Here is a 12,255-nt window from a genome sequence, read left to right on the forward strand (position 1 = left end):
TCACAGCCTTTGCTCAATACTTTGTCGATGCACCTTTGGCAGCAATTACAGCCTCAAGTCTTTTTCAATATGATGCCACAAGCTTGGCACACCTATCCTTGGCCAGTTTCACCCATTCCTCTTTGCAGCACCTCTCAAGCTCCATCAGGTTGGATGGGAAGCATCGGTGCACTACACAATATATAAATAATTAATAAGGCTGCATTTTACCAAGGATCCTTATTTCAAACTTTTTGAACACAATATCTGAATTACTGTATTAATGGTGCAAGTGTAACTTTATTGAAACTGTGTGTTATTGTTTGTTATGACTTATCAAACTAGAACATTGGTAGAACATACAAGCCACTACTGTCGTGGATGGAAAAAAAATTACACTTAAGAATGAGTTTCCTTGAACTTCAGCTTGTGACCATAAATCTGAAGAATTAGTTTAACAGGTATAGTTTGAAATGAACAACCAACCCTTACCTCTCTCTCAACCTTTTCACTTTCATGCCTTTGAATTTTTTCATTTAACTCATTGTTTTTAGTTACAACTTCTTTATTCCTTTCTTCAATCATATGGACTCTGTCTTCAGTGTCTGCACGTAGTTGAGTCAGAATATCATTGAAGCGGTCCTGAACATCATTCACTACCCTCTCTTTGATAAGTCCCTTGTTCTGAGCTTCGTCAAGCTGCTGTCGCAGTAGCATGTTTTCACTTTGTGCTTGAGCTAGCCTTTCTTGCATAGACTCCTGCCGAACCAATGATTTGCTTAATTGTTCCTTCTCAATTTGTAACAGGTTTTCAGTTTCTTTTAGGCGAGACTGAACTTGCTCCTTTTCCCGCTGAGTACTCTCAAAGAGTACGGTTTTTTCTGTGAGGGAGAGGGTAGCACGATGACACTCATTCTCTAGACAGTTTGCTTTTAGTTCTGCCTTGCTCAGCTGCTGAGATAAACTATTAATGGACTCCTGTAGCTTGGTCATTTCACTGTTGCTCTTTTCCTGAAGGCGGACTATTTCACCTTTTTCTTGTTGAAGGGCCCGCTCAACATTTGCCTTCCCCGAGTAGTTGCGCTCCAGCTCCTGAATTGCAGAAGCAAGTCTAGTATGCACAGACTCCACCTCAACCTCTAGTTTGTCCTTTGCTTGTTTCTCATGCTCTAATTTTGTGGTTAATAAAGTATTTTCAGTTTTAAGTGTACTAATCTGGCCAGTATACTGAAAAACCGTGTGCGCTAGGGCTTCCTCATTTAATTTCAAATCTTGTTTCAGGTCTTCTACTTTTTCTTTCAGAGCTTCATTTTCGTCAAGATACTTGGTTTCTCCAGCCTGGCTGTGAGTTTTCTCTTTTTCCAGTTCTAACTTCAATATAGCTATTTCCTCCTGAAGCCTACTGTTCTGTTGTGCCAAGTCCTTCTCCTTGTCACTTACTTCAGATAGCGGAGAAAAAACCTGTATACAAAAAAGGAAAATTTAAGGGTATTAGATTTTTATAAATGACATCTCATTTGCTTCATATGTGCAACCCATATTTAAAAACTGCATTACCTCAGTACTCTTGGTTAAAGTGACTTTATTTTCTTGCTCAATTTCTTTTTGTCTTCGGAGGTGATTATTAAGTATTCCCTCTTGCATAGAACGCGCACTGCGTTCCTGGGATAATAAGCGTTGAGCTTCGTCTCGCTCATCTTCGAGCTACCAAGAAGAGAGCAGATCTGTAAATTGTTTATGTCATTCACATCTTGGGCTTTAAACATAGCCTTGGAAGGCACATATTACGTATTTTCATTCCAAAATATTATTAATTAGAAAACAGTTCTTGCAGTTAATATAATAGGAAGTAATCTAATTAAATTTCACATGGTATGAGTTTTGATTAAAAAAAGTAATTAAAAAAATTTAAAAACTGCAAAAAAAGATAATGCATATTAACAACACAATTTTCTTATTTTTTTGATTGTTAACAAGAAGTCAAGCATTATTTGATTGCTAAAATTCAGAGTCTTTAAATTTCTTATTATTTTAAGAAGTTACTGGTTAATGTGGCACCATCTCAAGCTACAGGAGCTCAACATAAAGAAAATCTAGAAAAAAAGTAAAAAAGATGAAATTATGAAATACTAATCTACTTCTGTTCCTTAAACAATTCTCACTCCGAGTCTTACTTTTTAACATTCAAAGCATATTTCATTTAGGAGATAGAAAGCCACAGTATATCATAATCTACTCAACATTAATGCAATATCCTTTTGTCACTGCACTGTCCTGTGGATGACACTCATCCACATACCAGCATGCTGCCACCACTTCACTAAAAAGTTTTTCTTTCTTAGAAAGGAGGTTTATACTATGTTTACACTAGGTTTGCCCAAAAGGGCCAACCTTCAACTCATTTGGCCACAAGACTGTTTCCAAAAATTAACCTAGTTCTCATTCTTACCTTTTCTCAAACACCTAACTGCCAACAACACGATTCTTTCTGAGAAACAGATACTCTCCTGAAACTCTCCAATATACAGACTAACATAAATCCAAAGCTCAGTCACTGAACTCTGTAAATTTCTGATTGTCAGTGTTGACCTCTCATTACCTTCTTTTAAAAATCTCCTTTTTGCTTAGATGCAGATTTTTTTGTCTGTTATTACAATAGTTTTATAGCTTTTTGAGCATAACGGGTATAACGTTACAATGATATATAAACATTTTCATACAAACACTTGATACTAATAGAATTTTTATGGTCCTCGAGTTAAACTGTTTTACATGGCTATTGAGAATTCACAATATTTAAACAAATTATGACTGGATAACCTCTAGTGATATGCATCTTCTATTGTATATTTCCTATCAGAGAAAAAATGTTGTGGTCTAATGAGCTTTGTTCATGTCTAATAATAAATTGTTTACTTTATGAGTGTCTGCAAACAGCTATCAGACAATGACACTTTTGGGACTTAGGAGGTTGGGCCCATGCAGAACAGTACAAATCAAGTCATAAATAACAATCCTAGGAAAGGATAAACACACTAGAATCATGTATTCAGCATTTCCACTGTCCAATTTTAAGTTACTAATTATAAAATAATTTACCTCAAATTAATTTTGTTAAAACTAAATCATAGGCAATTTAACTTTTTTACTATGAAATATAATATGTGCATAGGAATTTCAGTATTGCCACTTGCTTTTGGAGTTAAGTAATACTTTGATGTTGAAACTTTCCTAACATTCAATTTGATGGTAAATCGAGATTTGATGTTTCAATACCTCTTTCTTTTTGTTGAGTAAAGCTTTCATTTCCATTTCCATATTCCTTAGCGTAAGCTCAAGCTGCTGTGTTCCCTCTACTTCTTTACAGTATTGCTCTTCCTTTTTTTTCAGCTGCTCTCTACTTTTTTCATAGAGCATTTGGGCATTTTTGTGCTTCTCTTGCTCCTGTTTCAGAACAAACCTAAAAGGAATTAAGGTGCTTTTAGACAGTATTTATTAACTGCTGCTAGTAGTTATCAACTGACATATATAAATACAGTACATATATGCACATATACATAAACACATACACACACAGTCATATGAAAATGTTTGGGAACCCATCTCAGCCTGCATAATAATTTATTCTATTTAAACAAAAAAAAGATAACAGTGGTATGTCTTTCATTTCCTAGGAACATCTGAGTACTGGGGTGTTTTCCAAACAAAGATTTTTAGTGAAGCAGTATTTAGTTGTAAGAAATTAAATCAAATGTAAAAAACTGGCTGTGCAAAAATTTGGGAACCCTTATAATTTTGCTGATTTGAATGCATGTAACTGCTCAATACTGATTACTTGCAACATCAGACTGGTTGGATTAGCTCATTAAGCCTTGAACTTCATAGACAGGTGTGTCCAATCATGAGAAAAAGGTATTTAAGGTGGTCAATTGCAAGTTGTGCGTCCCTTTGACTCTCCTCTGAAGAATGACAGCATGAGATCCTCAAAGCAACTCTCTAAAGATCTGAAAACAAAGATTGCTCAGTATCATGGTTTAGGGGAAGGCTACAAAAAGCTATCTCAGAGGTTTAAACTGTCAGTTTCAACTGTAAGGAATGGAATCAGGAATCGGAAGGCCACAGGCACAGTTGCTGTTAAACCCTGGCAGGCCAAGAAAAACACAGGAGTGGCATATGCGCAGGATTGTGAGAATGGTTATAGACAACCCACAGATCACCTCCAAAGACCTGCAAGAACATCTTGCTGTAGATGGTGTATCCGTATATCGTTCTACAATTCAGCACAATTTGCACAAAGAACATCTGTATGGCAGGGTGAGGAGAAAGAAGCCCTTTCTGTACTCATGCCACAAACAGAGTCACTTGTTGTATGCTAATGCTCATTTAGACAAGCCAGATTCATTTTGGAACTAAGTGCTTTGGACTGATGAGACAAAAATTGAGTTATTTGGTCATAACAAAGAGCGCTTTGCATGGCGGAAGAAGAACACCGCATTTCAAGAAAAACACCTGCTACCTACTGTCAAATTTGGCGGAGGTTCCATCATGCTATGGGGCTATGTGGTTAGTTCAGGGACTGGGGCCCTTGTTAAAGTCGAGGGTCGGATGAATTCAACCCAATATCAACAAATTCTTCAGGATAATGTTGAAGTTACGCAGGGGTTGGATATTCCAACAAGACAATGACCCAAAACACAGTTCGAAATCTACAAAGGCATTCATGCAGAGGTAGAAGTACAATGTTCTGGAATTGCTGTCACAGTCCCCTGACTTGAATATCATCAAAAATCTATGGGATGATTTGAAGCAGGCTGTCCATGCTCGGCAGCCATCAAATTTAACTGAACTGGGGAGATTTTGTATGGAAGAATGGTCCAAAATACCTCCATCCAGAATCCAGGCCATCAAAGGCTATGGGAGGCGTCTAGAGGCTGTTATATTTGCAAAAGGAGGCTCAACTAAGTATTGATGTAATATTGCTGTTGGGGTGCCCAAACTTATGCACCTGTCTAATTTTGTTATGGTGCATATTGCATATTTCTGTTAAATCCAAAAAAACTTAATGTCACTGCTGAAATACTACTGTTTCCATATATATATATATATATATATATCTCAGTATACAGTGCATCCGGAAAGTATTCACAGCGCATCACTTTTTCCACATTTTATTATGTTACAGCCTTATTCCAAAATGGATTAAATTCATTTTTTTCCTCAGAATTCTACATACAACACCCCATAATGACAACATGAAAAAAGTTTACAAGAGATTTTTGCAAATTTATTAAAAATAAAAAAATTGAGAAAGCACATGTACATAAGTATTTACAGCCTTTGCCATGAAGCTCAAAATTGACCTCAGGTGCATCCTGTTCCCCCTGATCATCCTTGAGATGTTTCTGCAGCTTAATTGGAGTCCAGCTGTGGTAAATTCAGGTGATTGGACATGATTTGGAAAGACACACACCTGTCTATATAAGGTCCCACAGTTGACAGTTCATGTCAGAGCACAAACCAAGCATGAAGTCAAAGGAATTGTCTCGAGGCACAAATCTGGGGAAGGTTACAGAAAAATTTCTGCTGCTTTGAAGGTCCCAATGAGCACAGTGGCCTCCATCATCCGTAAGTGGAAGAAGTTCGAAACCACCAGGACTCTTCCTAGAGCTGGCCAGCCATCTAAACTGAGCGATCGGGGGAGAAGGGCCTTAGTCAGGGAGTTGACCAAGAACCCGATGGTCACTCTGTCAGAGCTCCAGAGGTCCTCTGTGGAGAGAGGAGAACCTTCCAGAAGGACAACCATCTCTGCAGCAATGCACCAATCAGGCCTGTATGGTAGAGTGGCCAGACGGAAGCCACTGCTTAGTAAAAGGCACATGGCAGCCAGCCTGGAGTTTGCCAAAAGGCACCTGAAGGACTCTCAGACCATGAGAAAGAAAATTCTCTGGTTTGATGAGACAAAAATTGAACTCTCTGGTGTGAATGCCAGGCATCATGTTTGGAGGAAACCAGGCACCACTCATCACCAGGCCAATATTATCCCTACAGTGAAGCATGGTGGAGGCAGCATCATGCTGTGGGGATGTTTTTCAGCGGCAAGGACTGGGAGACTAGTCAGGATAAAGGGAAAGATGACTGCAGCAATGTACAGAGACATCCTGGATGAAAACCTGCTCCAGAGCGATCTTGACCTCAGACTGGGGTGACGGTTCATCATTCAGCAGGACAATGACCCTAAGCACACAGCCAAGATATCAAAGGAGTGGCTTCAAGACAACTCTGTGAATGTCCTTGAGTGGCCCAGCCAGACTTGAATCCGATTGAACATCTCTGGAGAAATCTTAAAATGGCTGTGCACCGATGCTTCCCATCCAACCTGATGGAGCTTGAGAGGTGCTGCAAAGAGGAATGGGCAAAACTGGCCAAGGATAGGTGTGCCAACTCAAAAGAGTTGAGGCTGTAATTGCTGCCAAAGGTGCATCGACAAAGTATTGAGCAAAGGCTGTGAATACTTATGTACATGTGATTTCTCAATTTTTTTATTGTTAATAAATTTGCAAAAACCTCAAACTTTTTTCACGTTGTCATTATGGGGTGTTGTGTGTAGAATTCTGAGGAAAAAATTAATTTAATCCATTCTGGAATAAGTCTGTAACATAACAAAATGTGGAAAAAGTGATGCGCTGTGAATACTTTCCGTGTATATATATATATATATATATATATATATATATATATATATATATATATATATATATATATATATATATATATATATATACTGTACATATACATGTATATATATATATATATATATATATATATATATATATATATATATATATATATACTAGTCATTTAGCCCGTTACAATAACGGGTGCTAGAACAGTAGTGCATAAACATTAGTAGGAACAGTCTGTATTAAATGGCAAGGGACTTTGACCTCATTCTTTTTGTTGGTCGCATTTTTCTTTCTTTTAGCCTTTCTTTTGTTGATGTTTACTTGCTGAGCTGACCATTCTTCATGGGCTGCTGCCGTGTATTGTGCGTCTTTAATTTTCTGTGACAATAATACTGTCTTGTACAGCTCTATTCAATAAGGGCGCGCACAAAAAGGCGAGCTTCAAAAGGGCGACCTCAATTGAGCGCGGCGAATAAAGGCGTTTGTAGATAATTTAGTTCAAATAGCTCTGGAATATGTGAAGAGCAACAAAGGTGCAGATCTTTATTTACCCAATTGAGGTCGCCCTTTTGAGGCTCGCCTTTTTGTACACGCCCTTATTGAAGGATGCCTGTGCGCGCCCTTATTGAAGGATATCATCTTGTACGTCCATAATATACCTTTAATTTTCTCTGGTGGTAATACAGGCGTGCGCGTCGGTAATATGCCATTAATCTCCTCTGACAGTAATACTGGCTTGTATGTGGTTGTAATATGCGTCACTGTATTGTGTACCTTTAATTTCCTGTCGCAGTAATACTGGTTTGTATTTCCGTAAAACGCCTGTAATTTTCTCTGACAGTAATATCGCGCATTGCATCGTGCCCTGTGCATGTGCACTTCACCAGAAGACACCCACACACGGACACCTGGACGCACATAGGGATTTTATTAAAGAGGATATTATATATATATATATATATATATATATATATATATATACACACACACACACACTTACACACACACGCCCATGCATACATACATACATACATACATACATACATACATACATACATACATACATATACACATACATACACACACACCGCTACAAACAGTGACTTCCAACGGCCTTTAAACAGCAAATTTTTTAGCAGGATATTTGATAAATCATTATCTGGTAGATGCCATCATGTTTATACATGTTTACAATAAAAATTACTTTAGGTTAGATACATTTGACAAACACAACTGTGATGAATAAGGAATACTACAGTGGTCTACTAGGAAAAGTGCAACAAGTTATCATAAATACATTCAAATACGTGACAGTAGCCACAATAACCATACTGTTGCATAATGCTTAAGAGTAATCAAGTTGTACGATTCACTGTTTTGGAAGACTATACAAAAAATTTTAACAAGGTGGAAGAATATATAACTACAATAATTTGACAAAATGCTCAAACTAAAATTTGGGAACAATTTTAACCCAGGGATATTTCATATTAAAAGTAACTCATTGGTCTTACTTTAAATTATTTTGGTCAGTCTCCCATTCAACTTTTTTATGTTCAAGCATTGATTTAATGTCCCTTGTCTCCTCCAATGATCTTTGGATTTTTTTATTTTCATTTTCAAGTTGCTTAACTTTGTCAGACTGTAAAGCATAGCGCCCTTTTTCTCGTTCTATGGTACGTTCATACTCATGAAACACATTTTGAATCTTCACCAGAGCGACATGATCTAGAAATAGAAGAACCAGGTAAATTATCTTAGGAAAAAAGACATACAATTCAATTGTATCTGAAAAATTATACATGGGGTTCTCGGGTTATGACATCTCGACAACGCTCACTCCCATAAAAACTTAAAAAAAAAATGTGATGCGAGTGTTTCGGCTTACACCGTTAGCGTCGTACTTACAGACTACGTGGGCGAAATAGTTTGGTTGCGAGCAGCAGAAGAATACATAGTAATGCGCCGTATGAGTGAGGGAGTTTGGCGAACTAGTTTGGTTGCGCGCGGCACAAGTGTTCCGTTTGTTTTGCCTTGTTTGACAACAATTTGGCCCTTATCATGACGCCTAAACGAAAATCTGAGTCTTCAGATGGTAGTGCTTCGAAGAAGAGGAAAGCCATCACGATGGAAGTGAAAATAAACATTGTAAAGAGATCAGAAGGAATAAAAGGTAAGGAATTTTTTTTTCAATTCAGTGTACAGTACAATAAATTTATGTCATTTTCCTTTTTCTGTGGCTTAGTTGTGTTTTTATATTCTAGATTATGATTTTGCAAATGTGTTAGGATAGGTAAGTGACTTAGGCTAGGGTGTGTTTCGACTTACACCAAAATTCAGGTTACATCACTGTTGTAGGAACGGAACTGTGTCATAACCTGAGGACCCCCTGTGTTTAACATTTACTGGCAATCATGTTATTAAGTTCTGAATTTCTATATTTTGTTATTATTAATGTACAATATAAAGATTACTCCTGCAAACAAAATGTTCCATTTCTGCCATTTGTAAGGTTCGGCACAGAATGAACAAAATTGTCTGGAGAACATTTAAAAATTTTGATAATCCAATTCAGATCCATTAAGGATAGAGCCAATCCCACGGAGTGCAAGAACAAAGCCTCAGTTCACTATATGGAAGATACCTACGGTATATGCAAACTCTCACACACAAATATACGCATTCTCATTCAATCAGTTATGCAGAGCCAATTTAGTCTAACAATTACTCTGAGTTGTGTTACAGAAATGGATAATGTATGTAGACTGCAGAGGCCTAGATTCAAACCTATACGTAGAAGAAAACTTTCTGTATTAATGGAAAGCATATCATTCTACATACTCTGCATACTGTGTGTTTTACAATAATCAATGCATTATTTTACTATACCTCAACACTAGAAATGTTTCAAAACCAACTGTTCATTGATTTTTTTTAAACAAAAATGTTTACATGCCATAATATACCTATAGAGCTGCTATCAAGCTGCTTAATCATCAAAGATGCATTTTTACATCCAGAGACAGGCATCTCTAGCTCTTCAGTAGCAGTATCAGAAGACTGGGTGAAGTCATCAAAATCATTTTCAATTTCTGTAGTCTTAGTATTCTGTAAATAATAATATAGAATCAAGGTTTGTAAATGTTAAAAGCAATTTACGAATGGACATATGTACATTATATGGTAGAGGAAAAAAGGCAAACCAAATTACTTTTAATTAAATAAATTACCTTATTTTTCCTGCTAATTCGTGGGATTGGCCTGAAAATATCAGAACAAACATATATATTATTTTATACATTATGTAAACTAGAACAAATATATTACATGTATATGAATCATACAAAATGTATGATACTTTTAATTGAAATAACCAGTGATGACTTGACAGTTTCACATAGTGTTGTAGACACTACATGAACGTAGACAGAAAATGTATTTATTTTCCCCAAGAGATAAAAAAAATCTGGATATGTAAAAATCACATTTAAAAAATCCTATGACCAAATTATCAGAAGGAAGAATATTTTACTATTAAAAATTGACTTATGAATATACGTAAGTGGAGAAGAGTCAGACAGCAAATAAAGATGTGTGGCAAAAAGTAAAAAGAGGGTTGATGTACTAAATGCAGGATATTTGGTATACCATGCATGTTAAGTCATTAAAATGATTACCAATTCATTTGAATATGTGATATGTGTCCTGTATATCCCTCTAAACATAGAGGAAATACATATCTTAATTTATGATAAGATATTCACAGACTAGAGTATTATGAAAATACAGTCTTACATTGTGAAGACAAAATGCATGCCTATGCAAAAAATCACTTTACCAAATTTCTATTTAATTTGCCTTTTGAAAGTTGCTCAAATAAAGCAAAATTGTAAATGAAATCCCAATTAGGCAAAATACAGTGGAACCTCAGTTCACGACCATAATTCGTTCCAAACCTCTGGTCGTAAACCGAATTGGTCGTGAACCGAAGCAATTTCCCCCATAGGATTGAATGTAAATACAATTAATCTGTTCCAGACCGTACGAACTGTATGTAAATATATTTTTTAAAATATTTTTAAGCACAAATATAGTTAATTACACCATAGAATGCACAGTGTAATAGTAAACTAATGTAAAAACATTGAATAACACTGATAAACACCCAGGCTCCCTGCTCAGCTGCACGTACAGGCTCGCTCTCAGCTACATGCTCTCTCTCTAGCACACGAGCCTGCCTGCTCTCTCTCCCTCCCTCTCTCTCTCTCTCTCTCTCTCTCATCAGCACACGAGCCTGCCTGCTCTCTCTCTCTCTCTCTCTCTCTCATCAGCACACAAGCCTGCCTTCTCTCTCTCTCATCAGCACACGAGCCTGCCTGCTCTCTCTCTCTCTCTCTCTCATCAGCACACGAGCCTGCCTGCTCTCTCTCTCACTCTCATCAGCACACGAGCCTGCCTGCTCGCTCTCTCTCTCTCTCTCTCTCTCTCTTACATTGCAGCAGTTCAGCAGTTCACGTCTGACCGAGAACAATGCAACACGTGCGGAAATCATCAGTGCGCACAAACTGAAAGGGAAACTGGCTTGTTCGTATACCGAGTGTGTGGTCGTGAACCGAGGCAAAAGTTTGGTGAACTTTTTGGTCGTAAACCGAGTTGTACGTGTACCGAGGCGTTCGTGAACCGAGGTTTCACTGTAACTTCAAAACAACAAGCTGATAATTTTCAAGGCTGAGAAAGTCTTATATTTACACTTGAGACAACAGAGAAAAAGTGATTGCAGATTAGTATTTTTATAAATTACTGATAACCATTATTCTATAGCAACCTTGTGTATTTCATATGCTAAACGAAATCCAGTGTAAGCTGAACAACAGAGTATATAGATATATTCATCCATTTTAAGAATTATTTAAATTAACAGAATTACACCCAGAAGACAGATGTATCTGTTGATGAAATACAGCTTAGCTTTGAAATTCTGCAACATATACATAACATAACCAACTGACAACTTTTAACATGACCTGTTATACTAAAAAGTGAATCTTGGTTTTGGCAAGGAGATAATCCCATAAAACTGAGATACAAAAAAATATGAGAAAACATTTATTCTCACTAATTCAGAGCCATTTTATTAACTAGAAAACATTTAGGAAAAATATAAGGAATGTTTAGTCTCTGCAATAATTGTTATTTTGTTTAAAATAGAACTCATGTAATAATAATGTATAATTTAAAATACTGCATATTTACAGAAGAAGCGGAAAAAAGAAATGTGTAAAGTTATGATAGATAAGATAATGCACTTTGTATCCCACACTGAAGATTTAATTGATAAAACAAGATAGGCTAGACATCATTACCTGTGCAATTGTTACTTTTCATTTATGCAAACACCTGAAAGTGCTGATCATATCCCAATGACAGTGTTGTGGAGAAAACTCCTTCAGAAAAAACATGCAGAGTCTCCAGATAGGCAGTCAGCACAGATTTCATTACACAGCACAGAAAACCATTGCAGAGCACATAAACCCTGTCTCAGTTCAGTGAAATAAGCTCAGTGCTCTGGGTGAGCCTCACATTCATTACAATT

At 36.8% G+C, this 12,255-nt stretch overlaps 1 protein-coding gene across 6 annotated transcripts in view; it reads right to left on the reverse strand.

Annotated features, from left to right (window-relative positions):
- The window catches only part of si:ch211-272n13.3 (ankyrin repeat domain-containing protein 26), a 186,311-nt gene that overhangs the window by 64,262 nt on the left and 109,794 nt on the right, over positions 1–12,255 (reverse strand). For all 6 annotated transcript variants that reach the window (XM_051935904.1, XM_051935913.1, XM_051935908.1 and 3 more), the window contains 6 exons: positions 9,893–9,923; positions 9,629–9,770; positions 8,177–8,390; positions 3,256–3,439; positions 1,537–1,683; positions 472–1,440 (listed from right to left, as the gene is read on the reverse strand). In XM_051935904.1, the coding sequence (XP_051791864.1) occupies positions 472–1,440; positions 1,537–1,683; positions 3,256–3,439; positions 8,177–8,390; positions 9,629–9,770; positions 9,893–9,923 (1,687 nt within the window). The remainder of the gene's footprint in view (positions 1–471; positions 1,441–1,536; positions 1,684–3,255; positions 3,440–8,176; positions 8,391–9,628; positions 9,771–9,892; positions 9,924–12,255) is intronic.

Source organism: Erpetoichthys calabaricus, chromosome 1, assembly GCF_900747795.2.
Source record: "Erpetoichthys calabaricus chromosome 1, fErpCal1.3, whole genome shotgun sequence".
Classification (NCBI taxonomy): Eukaryota; Metazoa; Chordata; class Cladistia; order Polypteriformes; family Polypteridae; genus Erpetoichthys; species Erpetoichthys calabaricus.